This window comes from Mustela nivalis, assembly GCF_964662115.1.
Source record: "Mustela nivalis genome assembly, chromosome: 5".
Lineage (NCBI taxonomy): Eukaryota > Metazoa > Chordata > Mammalia > Carnivora > Mustelidae > Mustela > Mustela nivalis.
In genome coordinates, this window is record NC_139024.1 from 81250705 (window position 1) to 81268036 (window position 17332).

A 17332-nucleotide genomic window follows, 5' to 3' on the forward strand; every position below is an offset into this window, starting at 1 on the left:
TTCAATTAAGCTTAGACAACAAGCTGACATGCTTTAGAAAACTGGTGTCTCAAAACGTCAAGGGAAAATGTGAAAATAATGACTAGAACTCATGAGTAGAAAAAAGTTTATATATTTCACATAATGAAACTATGTATATAAAAGTGAGCATTTATTTCATCTATATATTCAAATCTAAACAAACTCAAATTATTTAAAATTGTGCTATGGCATATTTTGGACACCATCCATCACCACCCCTAGCTTGGCCTCTTTCCACTTGATACCAGTAGTATTCCCTGACTTGTGACAAACAAAAATATCTCCAGGTGTTGTCAGATGTTTCTCGGGGGGGTGTAATCACTCCAGTTGAGAACTCAGCACTAGACAATGCTGTCAAACATCTCCAGTTAGGTAACTTCCAGGTTTTTCTTACATCCCATTTTCTAATTATCTGAAATCTAATTAAAATATTGGTCCCTCTCTGGTGAAAACAGTTGATTACTATTACCCCTATTTATTTCTCCACTTCATTTTGTAAAAATAAGAAATCTAAGGCAGTTATGCGTAACAGTTACTGAGGAATAATACTGCAAAATACCCATTAAAAAAGGAGGGGGGTCATCAATCCAAATCCATAGGATGTAGCAGTTGAAGTTAACTTCAAAATGGAAATATCAGATACTCTATACAAGTGTAACTATGTTGTTAATGACTAACCTACATTCAGATCTTTTCATTAGCTCAGGCTTTCCAAATTCTTTGAGCCAAATGTCTTTTTTTCCTTGTCCTCATTAAATCAACTTAAATTGTTACTATTACTGATGGGAAAGTATAAACATGGTCAGTGGCAGATAACCCAAATAGTCTGATCTGGGAGTATATCTCATTTTTATTTTTTGCATTCATCAGGATGTATGAATCTGGATGCTAAAATTTATTTTTAGGTCCCGAATCTCTATAAGACAAATGGAGGATAAAAAAGAGTAGTGTTAACAAGAACTTAGACCAAGGCTAAATACTAATTAAGAGTAACTGAACATGGACTTTAATTTCTTCCAAACATTTTTCATGTGCTCATGTGACTGTTTATTTCCAGACACAATAACGAAATACAAAACAGAAGGCAAGACTCTCAGTTTATAGTTTGTGGCTTAAAAAGAATCTCTTTATTAAGCCTCTTAGAGTAGAATTCATTTTTTTTTCAAATGTAAGTACAAAAAATTTCTAGGATTGTCACCAAAAATGTAACCAATGAGTGATGGCACTAGAGATTATTTTCCTTTATTTTTGCTTTTCTGAATTTTCTATTTTTCTACAATTAATGTGTATTTCTAAAACCGTATGAAAATTCTTTTTGTACTCCCTTTTCTCATCAATTTTACCAGTTTATGGCCTATTGAGTAGGATTCTTGGACAACTGGACATTAATCTTGTTTCCTGGGTTTTATTTCAAACTATACTGACCTCCTAATATTTGTTAAATGCATTTCCTATTAACCAAAGTTAATGTACCCTTTGAAAATCCTGATTTCAGATAAAAATTATGCATTAGAAGTCAAGTGAATATTCTATGCAAAGCAAGACAAATCAGAGTTCTTACCGTTCTATTTTCTAGCTTAACAAGGACTGTCAAATTTCTTAAAAGAATACACATATATGTTTTTAATTTGGCATTCCCTACTCAATAAAAATCAATTTAGATTTTAATTATTCTGGAATTTTGAGAACTCTAACAATGGCAAAGCGAATTTTATCTTGCTGTTATCTAGCAAGAAGCAAATACCATTAAGGCTGCAAATGTTTAATCTGGTAAAAAATGTTTAACCTGAGAATACATTTCAATCAAGAACTTACCATCCAAAAAAAAAAAAGGTATTGCTATCTAGTCATGAGTTTCTCAGTAAATTTCTGCAGGCCCTAAATGTTTAGAATAAATGTAGCATTCACATACTACTATAGTCCATGAAAAGAGTATATTCTTTTATTGTTTTTGTTCATACATGTTAAGTTTCAACTTTCAATAATAAAATTCAATAAATTTGATTCCTCGATCATAAAAACTTGCTTTACACATTATTTACATGTTGCTGAAGTCTACAGTCATACAAAACACCACAAGGATTTGACTCTATGCATGGTACCATCACACAGGAGGAGGGAGCTAATCAAGTAACATACATTCAAAGATTAAATTGTAGATACGCACAGTGTATTTGGCACTGTTCATTAACATTGTAACACCTTCCTCTCAGAGATAGGTATTCTTAAGCCTTAGCCCCAATATGCCAGAATTTTGCTATTCACATCAAAAGCAGCTTTCAAACTTTGTTATAACAGTAATCAGGTTTAAGAAACAAAGTACAACCAGAATTGGGAATGGAATTCAAACACTCCAAGTTTTTGCTATGCTCCAAGCTGCCATCCTTAAAGTCGGTTTAATGTGATTTTTCCATTGTGGGGAGTGTCAAGAAGAAACAATGTAAAGACAAAAACCTTGAGTACACACAAAGACAAACAACAGTTTTCTTTAAGGTTATCAATTCTTCTTGGGAGCGGAAAGGGAGCCCTGATGATACATAACTTGTGATGATCTTGGCAGGAATTACAGGAATGACCAACGCCATTCAAGTTGTGGAAACTGATATCAAACTCCTGAGGAGAAGGATCTGGAATGCCTGTTATCTGAATTCAGAATCTTTAGCAACTTATTTTAAGGGTCTCTTCCTAGGACTAGAATAGACTCAGGTAACAGGTTATAGGTTTATTGTGATGTGTAATACTAAATACTACACTGTTATGAAATGGAAAGAGGAAAGTACAAAGACTCAACCATTAAACTTTTAGCAGCTTTGGCTATATCCCAGTGGGTAATTTTTTTTTCTTTTTCTTTTTTTTTTTTTTACTAACTTCATTTTAACAAATAAATCTCTTCCCTTCAATCAGGCCCATTAAATTTAATCCATTAAAGCCATACATTTTCCAGAATGTTTACAAAAGACACATATCGTGTTTATAAAGGACATAAATTCAGTCTCAAACTAAGGCAAAAAAGCCTCAATAGAACATGGATCACAGTACAGTGGGACAGAAATCAGATATTGTCTAGTAAAGTTCAGAGATAGGCTACAGTTTCACATAAAAACTTTCAGCAATAAATTAAGACTTAAAAAAAAAGTCTTAAAATGTACAAAGGACTATGAAGTGCAAAGTAATGTCACTGGACCAAAATTTAGTTTAATCATTTTATTTCAAGTGTAATTTTTAAAATCATAAATGGGGTTTTGTAATCCAAAGTGGAAACAATTATTCTTCATAGCTTCAGAATATGACAAGCAACTTCAGATCTTGCTTTCCAAACCCAGTCTTCTTTGCTATTTTTCAGACTTCTGAGACCTAGTATTTAAGCTGCTCCATTCCAAATGTACAGTTTTAGACAACTATTGTACACTTAAGATTTTACTGAAAGCAGTCCATCAAATATAAAGACTGGTTTCTATCCAAGGATCAGCAGTGAGGGAAGAAATATTAAACACCTATCAAAAAATCACTTATTCATTTAAAAAATAACAGAATCAGTGCTATTCTCTGTCATGAAAGAGAACATGTAAAATTAATTTAAATTACTTTTGTGGACTTTGGTAATCTTTTATTACCCACACAGACCTCAATCTTACTTAAAGTTCTTTTAGGCAAAGTCACCATCAGGATTTAGAGTAAAATGAGTAAAAATCCTGGGTACTAACACAGCCCGAAATGTGCTATTCCAAAGAGGAACAGGTTACTACTTTTGAAGAAAAGAGCTGCCCTGATAACTTCCCTCAAATGCTTATTTTAAATAAAAATAGTTAATGGAAATATTTTTTAAACCAACTTTGGGCACACACTGCCCACCAAATGAAAAAGGAAATTACTTTCTTCCCTATTTTAGGAAATTTTCCAACTTTAAAGATTATAACTTTTTCAATTTTTTACTTTCTAATACAGTATATAGATTTTTAAAATTTTGCATTTCAATGTAGTGAGGGTTCTTTTTCAGATGATCTTCACAACCCAGAACACAGACACCAGAGCAACCCTCAGAAGTCACACTGTTCAACTATAATGAGATGAAAATGGACGGATATCTGAAGTAGGTATGCCCTCTGCTCCAAAGCTGAGCAAGCGCTTTTAACATGTGACCAACACAGAACTCCACTCTTCTGGAGATTCCTCAAGCTCAAAACAGTTCCATTTAATAAGTCAATATATTATTCTTAAAAATTAAGTTTGGTCACTAGGAAAGACTGAACAAAAATTATTCCCCTCCCCTCAACACAACAACCAAATAGCTTTAGTCACCCCCTCTGCTCCCCTCAAAAATGGGGAAGTTGTGGAGGTTGAAACCTTTAAATCTGAAATTTCAGCTCCTAAAACACTGAGGCTATTTGCTCAAACTGCAGGTCTACGTCTTCCTTCTCCAATACTTCCCCATTTATAAATTTATTTACACACACGCACACACACACACACGCACACGCACTCACACTCACACACATATTCTTACTCTCAAGTAAGACACTTTTTTGTGTTTGTTGATAAATTATGAGGATTATGAACTAGGTGTGTACAGGGTTTCATAGGTGCTTTGTAAACATCAGAGTCACTTGGGTCCTTTTCTCCAAAAGCCTGAAATCAAATTACGCAGCCAGGGATCACTACTTTCCCAGACGCTGTTCACAGGCTGCATATTGACGAAGGGCAGAGAAAAAGTCCTCATAACTGATGTTCAGATGGGAAGGCAAAGAGCTGAAAAGAAAGCACAGGGAAAAAAAGCAATTAAATGATACACTGTAATTTGGAGGGGGAACCAGAAGGATAATGACCCAAAGGAAGTTAAGGACAGAAGAAAGTAAATTCTAAGTGTAGGGTATGTCAAACCTTTTCTACTAAATGACTGCTAAACTCACTGTGAAACAGTCCAAGTAAAAAACTTTCTCTCCTTCTTTCCATAAGAAGAGGAACTTGTATTTTGAGATAGTGATTCAGAACATATAGTAAAGCCTAAGTCTAAATTAATGTAAAACTGGAGACCTATTTATAAAGAATCTCATTCAAATTCACTTTAAGAACTCCTTCCTGAAGCAACCAGGGTAGTGGCTCAGTCATGATCCTGGGGTACTGGGATCAAGCCCCACACTGAGCCCCGCACTGAGCCCAGCACTGAGCCCCACACTGAGCTCAGCAGGGAGTCTGCTTCTCTCTCTGCCCCTCCCCGTGCTCATGTGAACTTGCACGAGCTCTTTCTCTTTCTCAAATAAACAAATATATAAATAAAATCTTAAAAAAAAAAAAAAAAGAAAAAGAACTCCTTTCTGTTAAGAGTATAGCCAGTACTACTTGAAAAGTTTATGAAAGCCAGGATTAACCCTGGCAGAATAGCACAGATCCTTCTATGACTGTATGTTAAAACCATGCGGTGAGCAACCAGTAAGTTTTTATCTCTACCATTTCTAATTGCTCAAGGAGGCAATTAGAGTGTACTGAAAAGGCAAACACTTTAAAGGCAGACTGAACATACAGCCAGAGGGTTCCCCTTTAAGTATTTTAAATACTTAATATAATTTTCAATAATTAACATAAACAATTCTCTAATTTATACAGCTTTATTGTGAGGCTTTGGAAATTCCAAACTGTACCAGAGCCAAACACCAGGTCAGAGTACAAGCCACAGAGTTCCAGTCACATGCACCACTGGGCAAACTACCATGAACGAACTGCTGGCCTGACCGTGTGGTGCTCATAGCTATGCCTTCTTCATCCTTCCTTTTCCCTTCCCTAGCTTTACTGAAATACAATTCACTTACAATCTTGTCCCTTCCTTTAACTGCCCAAAATTCTGAGAGATGTCTCCTTTCCCTCCATTTCCTTATCTCTTAATAATCTCTGCCCTCAAACTTTTATTTCATTCACTGTACTTCAGAAATAAGCTCACAAGATTTCCTCAAAGGACAAAGTCAGTGACTCTCCTCTTGCTGAAGCATCCTTCAGACATCCTCTTCAAACAACCCACTTTCCTCAGTCTTTCTCTTTTATCCTATCAATGGCTTCCTCTCCTTTCATTCCTCAAAAAGCTCTCAGCTCCACTACTCCTCAGTGCCTCCGAAGTGGTCTTGCCATTCTCTTCCATCTCCTTCTCCATATTATAATTAAGACATTAAGACCTAACCGTGCTTCCAGTCGGATGGGCAGCAGACTTCAATATAATGTGACACAGAGCTAGGACAGAAATATGTATAAAAATCCATGAGAAAGTTTGTTATGTGTTAGGTATCTGATATCCATTATCAGACTTAAATCCTCAACTTCTTATTAACATACCCATTTGACAAATACAGAGAAGCTTACACAACTATCCAAAGTCATGTTACTGAATTGCATTGCTAAGATTAGAAAGGAGATACATCTGTTCTACAACACACGCTTCCCTCCAAACCATGCTCAACTTCACAAGAAATCACTGCTAGCTTTCTTGGAGCCCAAACCAAAGGAACCTGAAATCAAACTCAGAAAACCCAAACTCAGAAAAAGAAATGAGAAATAGACACCTATCACAAGAAAACCCAGAGTTTGGAGATGTAGGTTCTAATTTCACTTTATTACAAGCAATAATAAGAGCAATGTCTCTTCCCCCTTCTCCTCACCTATAAAATAAGGAGGTAGGACCACATGGTCTATAGATCTTTCTGACTGGCATGCTATGCGTTCTTTTCTGCCTTCTGATTCCACAAACCATTTCCCTGTCCTGCCCCTGAACTTGAAGCACTTCTTAAAAGACCAAAAGATCCCTCCGTACTGTGCTCTTCTATATACACCTGAGAAAGTTCCTTTATTCTCACTGGTTCAACTACTACTACTTCCTAGGTACTGTCAGTCTTCAAATACCCTTTTTTTGCCTTGAGTTCTCATCCATGGACCAATTCTACATCTTCATATGCTCTCCTAAGTGTTTCCACTAAATAGTCTATGGCCTCAAAATCAACTTATCCTTGAATTCAACATTTTCTCTTCAAAAATCAATGTTCCCTTGACTTTCTAGTCTATAAGTGGGGAGTCTGCTTCTCCCTCTCCCTGTGCTGCTCCCTCTGTTGTGCACTGGCATTCTCTGTCAAACAAATAAATAAAATCTTTAAAACAAAATAAATCAAATCAGGGGTGAGCAAATGCAGCCCAAGAGCCTGCCACCTGTTTTTGTGAATACTGTTTTGCTTCGAGAGTCACACATATTTGTTTATGTACTATCCATGGCTGCTTAGCTACACTACGAATGTTGAGCAGCTGCAACAGAGAGGAATAGCTCGAGACTGTATGGCCCACATACTTACCTGAAATATTTTCCACCTAGTCCTTTATACAGAAAGTTTGGCCAACTCTCTTCTAAACAGGCAATTTCATACTCATCACTGTATGATCTCCTAAATCATAGTTATGGACTTCCACTCATTTCTCTACCTCATCCTTTCCCAGATTGAATCTACTCTAGTACACAGCGCCAAACAAATCTTTTAAAATCAGACACTTTATGCTATCCGCAGGTTCAGTGGCTTCCTACTTCCTGTCAAAACTGTTATACATATTCTTTGTGCTGGTATTTAAAGCCTTCCTAGCATCGATACCCAAATTATGCGTTTACACCTTACAGAGGTGACCCCTGACCAACATGGGTTTAAACTGCACAAGTCCAATTACACAAAGGTATTTTTTGATAAATGCAGTACAGTACTATTAATTTATTTTCTCTTCCCTATAATTTAAAAAACATTTTCTTTTCTCTAGCTAACTTTATTGTAAGAATATAATAATTGTGTTAATTGGTGTTATTCAGTTGGGCTTCCAGTCAAAAGTAGGCTATTAATAGTTAAGTTTTTAGGGGGTCAAGTTACATGCAGATTTTTGACTGCATACGGGGGCCCCCATAACACTCACATTGTTCAAGGATCAATTATTCTACCATCTAATGCTATAGTGCTAAGTCTCCATTCTGGTACAGCCAGTTCCCTACTTCTTGAAAATGAGATGTTCATTGCTCACCTCCCAGGTTTTCTACCTTTTCCTACCATCATCTGCTACACTTCTCACCTTTTTTTCTAATTATAGAAATGCTATCCATTTTACATACATACCCCAAAGCAAGTTACATCTTTTGTTGTAAAACCAACAACTCTGGCCCACAGAGGTACCTCTCCCTCCTGGTCTCTTATGACAATGTGTATCAGAACCAAATACTTGCACAAACATACTCTCTTGTGTCTGAGTCCTCTACATATGTCTTTATCTTACCACTGATACTGTGAGATACCTGAGGGAAAGGAACAGTACTGTCTCTGGGAATTATCAAGATACCTAGTACAGTGCTAGGCTCAAGAAACACTTGCTGGATTGAACCAAAGTCAGCACATTTTAATTACTTACATAATCTCAGTCAATCTGATGTGCCAGGGAAGAAAGCCTAACATGCTGTCCACAGGACCAAACTTCAATACTAAATCAGGATCAGGAAAGCCAGTTGAACCTTAAAAAGAAATAAACAGGAATTTAACATGCATTGCTTACAAATAAAATGACCGAAGGCAAAATCTGTTAATCAATTTGGCTTTTTATGCTCTGAGGGTGTTTCCTTTAGAGGTTTTATCCAATCCCCACCACACTGCCCAACATTTACTTTAATATCTATGCTTTTTTCATATGTCAAAGTTTTCTCTAAAGACCATTTAACTGAACTGATTACCTGATAAGAAGGGGTAACCCCACTCCCATTCTAAACCCTACAGGTATCCCCCAAATCCCATCCATCTTTCAACATAAGAGTTCTCTGGGCATTCTGGGAACCACACTGCTTTGGGGGCACAAATGCTTATAGAATCATGTAAGTTCATAGCCTCATATAACTTCAGATATGAAAAGGAACTATAAAAGTAACTACTATCCTTCCTTCCCCAATACCCATTTTATAGCTAAGGACCCACAAAGATCAGCTCCCAGATATCCAGCATAAATGTTCTTTCCAGAGCCCCTGCCCTGGGGCGGGAAAACACTATACACCTGCCTCAACAAAGGCATGGCCACTTGGTCTCACAACCCGGTTTCCATATAAGACCCGGTTTGAGAAAAAGAGGGTATAAGGATAGCACAAGGCAAAAATTTAAAGTAGTCACTGGTAGAACAGAAAAGATGCTATAATCCAAGAGACCCAGGCTCTAACAGTTTCGAATAGCTTCAGTTTTGCCACTAACTTTTGGTCCCATAACCACCCCAGAGCTTAGCTGTTTCATCTGTTAAGTGAGAAGACTAGATGAAACAGGCTCATCCGGCAGTAAATAAAGAATTATTTCCATAAGGAAGTTTCTTTGAAGTCCATATTAGTAAAGTAAGTGGACTAAGAAGAATATCTATTCCTCGACCTGGTAAAAAGCAAATTCTCTTTAGTTTAAAAAAAAAAACCAAATTAAATAAAAAATGGCAAGAAGGAACTTCTCATGAATGGTAGTGTAAAGGTGATGAATCCTCCCCCATAAAAAACACATATAAAACTGGACAAAGCCAAACATTTAAGGGGACTAGGCACTGTCCAGAAGCAGACAATTATTCTTTTAATAACAAGAAAACGAAACAAAACAAAACACTAGCCAGAGCGTCAGGTAAGAGCAGTGGTAAGTGTCTTTGTCTCCTGCCTGGAAATGGTCCTAACTCCCCATGCCTCTACTCTCAGTCAAATGGTGAGCACCCCATTTTTACCAGCATGGGGCTCAGAGTAAAACTAGCAGATTTGGTGCTTGTAGACAAAAGGTATACACTCAGTTCGGAACTAGAGATTGGCGGGGGAGGGGGATGATGATGATGAAAACCTAGGGTTTTGCCAGCTATAAGTGGAAAACTCAGAAGTGAACAAATGAGGAAAAGCCACAGCCTGCTGGCCTGATGTTGTAGCCCCAATGGGGGCAAGCAGTATAATGGTCAGAAATTTACCAGGAAGATCCCCAAAACAAGGGCTCAGATAAGCTCTCCACACACCCACAGCTGACCAGGAAACTGCATACCTGCAAAGGAGGAAAGAGGGCAGGGGAAGAGGGCATCAAGAGAGCCAGTGAAAACAAACAGCCAAGAAGACTTGAGAACTGTGGCAACTCTGAATGCACTCTTACATCACACAGAGATCGGGGAAGCCTTACAAACTTAAGGTGTTTGAGCACAACCAGTGTGCATATCATAGTTTGACACATAAAACTAGACAGACACAGGCAGTCAGACTAAAAAATAAAATAAAAAATAGAAAATTTGAGCACAGATAGCAGTTGGCATCTTTATATATACACAACATCATCTTGTGCTTAAAAAATCTTAAGACTCTGAAAAATGAACTACCAGAACTATTAAATGAATTTTAGTAAGGTGGCAAGATATAAAATCAATATTTAAAAAGCAACTATATTTCCGCATATTACCAACAATCCAAAAACAAATTGAGAAAACAATCCCATTAATAATGGCAACCAAAAGAATAAAATACTTGGGAATAAAATTAACAAAGTAAGTACAAACCCAAATCCCGAAATTAAAAAACATTGTTAAAAGAAAAATTAGGACCCAAGTAAGTGGAGAGATATGCCATGTTCATGGATTGGAACGTTCAATATTGTTAAGATGGCAATTTTCCCCTAACTGAGCAAGATTCAACTCAATCCCTATCAAAACAGGGTGTCTCTGTGAAACTGACAAACCTATTCTAAAACTTACATGAAAATGAAAGGGCCCTGAGTGTAGCCAAAGTTGTTTAACTTTGAAAAAGAAAATCAAAGTTGAAAGACATACCCTACATGATTTCACAGTTTACCACAGCAGATGCTGACGTAATCAAGACAGTGTGGTATTTGAAGGACAGACAATATAGAACAATGGAACAGAATAAGAAGTACAGAAATAAATTCAAGGATTTATGGTAAACAGAGTTTCAACAGAGGAGTCACAGTAATTCAAGGAGAAAAAAATGGTGGTAAAATGGTGGTAAAAGAACAACTGATTTTGTTTATCCCACATTATTCACAAAAATTAGGTCGAAATGGATTACAGATTTAAATGTAATAGCCAGAGTGATAAAAATCTAGAAAACAAGAACTGTGACTCTGGGTTAGGCAAAGATTTCTCTTTTTATTATTTATTTATTTATTTATTATTTTTAAAAGATTTTATTTATTAGAAAGAGAGAGAATGAGAGAGAGCACAAGAGGTGGGAGGGTCAGAGGGAGAAGCAGACTCTCCATGGAGCAGGGAGCCGGATGTGGGACTCGATCCCAGGACTCCAGGATCATGACCTGAGCTGAAGGCAGTCACTTAACCGCTGAGCCACCCAGGCGCCCAAGATTTCTCTTTTTAAAAATTTTTTATTATTATTAACATATAATGTATTATTTGTTTCAGGGGTACAGGTCTGTGATTCATCAGTCTTACACAATACACGATACACGGTGCTCACCAGAACACATACCCTCCCCAATGTCCATCCCCATCCTTCCCACCCTCCTCCACTCTAGCAACCCTCAGTTTGCTTCCTAAGATTAAGAGGCAAAGATTTCTTAAATATGACACCAAATGTGTGATCCACAGAAGGAAAAAAATGATTAACTGTACTTCTTAAAGAGTAAACACTTTAAAAGAAACTGTTAAGAAAAAAAAGCCATGGATTGTGAGAAAGTATTCATTCATAAATCATACCTTACTACTGAAAAAAGATGTATACCCAAAATACACAGACTTCTGAAAGTAACAAGACAAACTACCCATTAAAGACAGGCAGAATGTTTTGACTAGATTCTTCACCAAGAAGATACAGATGACAAATAAGCACATGAAAAAAGCTCAAGTCAGTAGTCATTAGGAAAATGTGAACTAAAACCATAATAAGATACTACACACCCACCAGAACAGCGAAAATTAAACACACACACACACACACACACACACACACACACACACAATACTAAGCCTTGGCAAGGCTGTGAAGAATCTAGACTCCTCTACATTGCTGGTGGAATATAAAAATCAGTATAGCCTCTTTGGAAAATAGTTTGGCAGTTTCTTAAACATTCACTCACCACGCAATCTGGCAATTCCACTATTAGCTATGTACCAAGGAAAGGACAACATGTCTGCACAGAGACTGTATGTGAATGGTCACCGCAGCAGCATGCAAACAAACCTAATGCTCATCAACTGATGAATGAATCAACAAAATATACATCCATACAACTGAAATCTGTTCAACAAAAAGTAATGAGGTATTAATATATGCAACATGGATGAACCTTAATAATATGCCGAGGAAACAAAGCAAGACATTAAAGTTATATATAAATGATTCCATTTATATATAACTTATAGAAAAGACAAAAGTATAGTCAAAAAGCAGATATGCAGTTGCCTTGCGTGGGAGTAGGAACGGTGATTAACTGCAGTCACAAGAGAACTTTTGGGGGTGACCGTATTCAGAGGGTTTGCTTCCATTTATAAGCAGTTGATCAGGTAGCCAGTCCAGGTGGCTGAGAACTGCAACTGGCATCTGAAGTGGGGACAGTCTTGTGTGTATTTTGGGTGCACCGTATTCAGAGGGTTTGCTTCCGTCCGATCAGTAAGTTAACATATGGATTTTTCAGGGTTTACTACCCTGAAGATAGCACCTGGGCTCAACACTTCAGTACTTCTCCATAGGCTACCTTTGGTCCCTGCATCACTTTCAGGATACCCTCATAAATTACTCTCTGGCTGAGGCATTACAGAATCCAGGAAACAGTCAACTCTCCAATAACCTACACTGAGCCCCTGCAACAGTCTACTTTAAGTCTGTTCATTCAGCCTGAAGACTGAATACAACAGGCAATGAGAAAAGAACAGGACAGTCGGGGAGGAGGTGAGTAGTCAATTTAAGTTGGGACTTAGTGAGGCCACGTGGCCAGAGAGCGACTATGCACTGGGATGAACATGTGTCAAAGTAGAAGAAACAAGAACACGGAGTCAAACAAATGACTGAGTTAGACAGAAAACGCATGATTAATGAGTAAGATTAAGTGGAAACTCTATGTGAATGAACAAAAAAATGTATGTCTGAAATTGTATGGCTATAGAAGCTATCAACGGACATGAACTTGTTAGAAGTGCTGCCTTTATTCAAAAGGATCAAGGATAATGCCAGTAAGCAGAAGAACCATAAAGTTAATGCAAAAAGTTCCTATGGGGCTCTACAGAGAATCAGCAAATTAAAGGCTTTTTTATAAATAGTTATAGGAAAAAAGAAGTATAATGTTATACTTGGTACAACATGACAAATATAGTAAGTATATTTGGTATCACGTAATAGAAAGTCCTAAAAATAGAGCGATGATTAATAATAAGATTATATTCTTTGGAATGCCTCCTAAAGAGCTGTTAAATTCAAACTTACCAGATAGGTCAAATTAAAAAGACACAGTGAGAAGAGTGTGATATTATAATATAATAAAGAATATATACTTGGTCTCTGTCAAGGTTCCTGGCACAGAGCTCCTAAAATCCTTGCCATTTCCTGAATGATAGGAGAGGAGTATTTTTTGTTATTTATAATAAGCACCCTTCCACCATACCTGAGTTTATGTTAATTATGACTCTTGGTGAGCCTCTAGACCTCTAGATAACTTTAGGAAGGGAGCTAGTTGCCAAAGAAACCAATCATGTGATTAGAAGGCTGAAACTTTCCTCCTTCCCTTCCAACCTCCAGGTATGGAGGGGAAGAGAGGCAGGAGACAGAGTTCAAATTCTAAGAGGCACTGATTTAATTAATCATGCTAACATAAATGAACCACCATTAAAAACCCCTAAAAGACAGGGTTCTTAAAGCTTCCGGGTTGGGGAACACAATGACTGCACCCTCCCCTGCCAAGACCTTGTCCTAGACTCTTACACTGGGCTGTGACTTGTAGCCTTTATAATCAATGGGTAAACAGAAGTGAAGGTCCCACCTAAGTTCTGTGAGCCACTCTAACAAACTAGCAAACCTTAGGCGACAATCATGGGAACTCCCCATTTATAAGCAGTTGATCAGGTAGCCAGTCCAGGTGGCTGAGAACTGCAACTGGCATCTGAAGTGGGGACAGTCTTGTGTGACTGAGCCTTTAAACCTGGAGAATCAAACACGGACTACAGGTGGTTAGCATCAGAAGTGAACTGAATTGCTAGACACTCCTGTGGTGTCTGAAGAACTGGAGAACTCACTGTCGGTATGGGAAAATATCCCAGAAGAAGGCTGGTGACAACGTATTCAAGAATATTCATCACTGCCCCCCAAAATCCTATCATATCCTCTCCTTCCCAGTTAGTCCTCATGCAAGTGAGTTGACTACAAATTTCATATCTCAAAACCATTTTCACATGTGGGTCTTTAAAATTTCAGAAACATTGCAAGTGTAAAAACAACAAAATCAGGCGTTATCATGCAAGTGGAACCTAGATGTTCTCCTTCATACTGTACACTTGTGGGACAAAACTAAAAATAAACATATATATATGTGTATATATATATATATGTAGGACTTACTAAGTAAACGGTCGAACATGTCTACATCCAAATCTGTGGATCTCTTTTGCTGCTGGGCTACTAATTGGCAAAAGTCCTGAGCAGCTCTCACAATATCTGCTTTTCCATCTTCTGGGGAGAGCACCTTCACTGCTGATCGGCAATTTAAAACTGGAGGAAAAACCAAAGTTATTAAATAAAACATCCTGTTCTAGACATATTTCAAAATCTGTTTCAAGAAATATTAAGTTCAGACTAAAATAAAAGTACAGTTGTTCTAATAAACAAGAATCATTTAGGTCCTTCAAATTCAATATCAAAACATACCTATTTACTCTCCTCTAAAAAGACTCACACATCACATTTTTGTGTATGTATTTATATATCGCCTTCCTTTTAGAGTGCTCAGAGACCTTGTATCTCTGAATGAATCCTCTAGAAAACAGGAATTATAGGCTAGCTTACAATCTTCACTCACCTAAAATGTCATCTACAATCACAGTACAGTTAGCAATAAACATGAGAGAAGATCAAAATGAAGACTGTAAGGAAAAAAATGTGTTTCAATGGAATAGGTATTGTCTACTTTATCAGACTCTGATTCTATTGGACCTATTTTATAATTGATAGGATTCTATCTTATCTATTGATATGTAATTCTTTCTGATATGCAAAATTCTTTTTTATCCAGTAAAGTCTAGCAATGCCAAATTCTTATCTATTGACATGCAAATTCTTTCTTGTCCAGTAGAGGATCAATTATCTTCTCTGTAACCCAACAAACAAACCAGTTTTGCCTCCATTTACATATTCATTTCAGTATTTCTGACCTGTGTGTCCATTCTCTGGACTCTCTATTGAACTGGTTACAAAATCTGCCTGGTTTCTGGTCTATGAATTAAATGAAATCTTTAACATGTATTTATTTTTTAGTATCTACGAAAATCATAATTTTATCCTTTTCTGAAAATTATCTTTGAACAAGGTGAAGAAAGAAAAGTCTAAATCTGATGATTAAAGATGGTGACAATAAAGTGACAGAATTTACCTTGAAACACAAAACATATCTGCGTAAATTAGATACTCAATTTTATACTCATGCTTACCTTGATCATCTTTGTCATTACTATTTGCAAACTCTGGTGAGTATTTTGAACAATCTAAGCCCAGAAGTTCCTGCTGTTGTTTTAAAATTTCATCCATCAATCTGGAATTATTTCTTTTGAAAATACCTTAAAAAGAAAAAAAGCAAGTAAACCCCAACTAGGTTAATTTATCAACAATTAATGGATGTTTGTTGTGAAAACAACATGCTCCCAGAATTGGACAAATCCCAAATGAAACAAGTGACTGACTGAACCTAACTAGAATCTAAAAGAAAAACACAAAAAGATTTTGTTAATATAAGAGTCTAGAGTCAGGCTAATTTACAAAAAAAAAAATAAAATAAAGGGTGATTACTTAAGAGTCAGTATGACTATGATAAAATTAGACTGAGAAAAGCATTTTACTTTTTTAAAAAATATTTTATTTATTTATTTATTTATTTATTAGAGAGAGAGAGAGAGAGAGAGAGATCACAAGTAGGCAGAGAAGCAAGCAGAGAGGGGAGGGGGAAGCCGACTGAGCCGACTGCTCCCAGCTGAGCAGAGAGCCCAATGCAGGACCCTGAGATCATGACCTGAGCCAAAGGCAGAGACTTAACCCACTGAGCCACCCAGGCACCCCTGAGAAAGACATTTTAAGAGATCATTTACTTGAAACCTTTACTTACAGATTAAGAAACTGAGACACAAAATCCTTTAGAGACTTGTCCTAGAATTTAAAAACTATAGCAGTGATCTGGAGAGAGCCCTTGTCTTCCTGATTCCCAGTCAGATTTACTATGTACATTCAGTACTATTACCTTAATTTAAAAGATTTTTATTTATTTATTTGAGAGAGAGAGCATGAGCCCACTCAGGGGGAGGGGCAGAGGGAGAAGAAAGAAAAAGAGTCTCAAGCAGGCTTTGGGCGGAGCATGGAGCTCCAGTGGGCCTGATCCCACACCCGAGATCCGCAAACTGAGCTGAAACCAAGAGTCAGTCGCCCAACCAACTGCGCCACCCAGGAGCCCCTTGATTCGTTTTGTTTTTTGTTTTTTGTTTTTTTTTTAAATAAAGATTTTATTTATTTATCTGACAGAGAGAAAGATCCAAGTAGGCACAGTGGCAGGCAGGGGGAGAGGGAGAAGCAGGATCCCTGCTGAGCAGAGAGCCCAATGCAGGGCTCGATTCCAGGACCCTGAGATCATGACCTGAGCCAAAGGCAGATGCTTAATCAACTAAGCCACACAGGCACCCCTTTATTTGTTTTTTTAATGATAAGATGAACTAGAATGAATTATGTAAAAAGCAGAGAGAATACACAAAGTAACAGAACCAGAATTTAGTAAATTCAAACAAAGCATGGAAAATGTACTACATAAAACTGTGTTTGAGGCACCTGGGTGGCTCAGTGGGTTAAAGCCTCTGCCTTCAGCTCAGGTCATGATCCCAGGGTCCTGGGATCAAGTCCCCCATCGGGCTCTCTGCTGAGCAGGGAGTCTGTTTCCTCCTCTCTCTCTGTCTGCCTCTCTGCCTACTTGTGATCTCTCTCCAACAAAAAAATAAATAAAATTTTTAAAAACAAAAGTGTGTTTGATCCTTCAGCCATGCACAGAAAAGTTAAAACTTTTAATTACTATTAGGTCATTGAAAGGGATGAAGAACTATGTGACGTATGTTTAATATAAAA

General features: G+C 37.2%; 1 protein-coding gene across 1 annotated transcript in view; it reads right to left on the reverse strand.

Moving 5' to 3' along the window:
• Positions 1–1940: 1940 nt before the first annotated feature.
• NUS1 (NUS1 dehydrodolichyl diphosphate synthase subunit) overlaps positions 1941–17332 on the reverse strand; it is a 28795-nt gene continuing 13403 nt past the window's right edge. Inside the window, exons 2-5 of the mRNA XM_082730958.1 lie at positions 15664–15789; positions 14579–14728; positions 8431–8530; positions 1941–4767 (exon numbers count right to left, since the gene is read on the reverse strand). Of these exons, the coding sequence (XP_082587084.1) occupies positions 4677–4767; positions 8431–8530; positions 14579–14728; positions 15664–15789 (467 nt within the window). The 3' untranslated portion in view covers positions 1941–4676. The remainder of the gene's footprint in view (positions 4768–8430; positions 8531–14578; positions 14729–15663; positions 15790–17332) is intronic.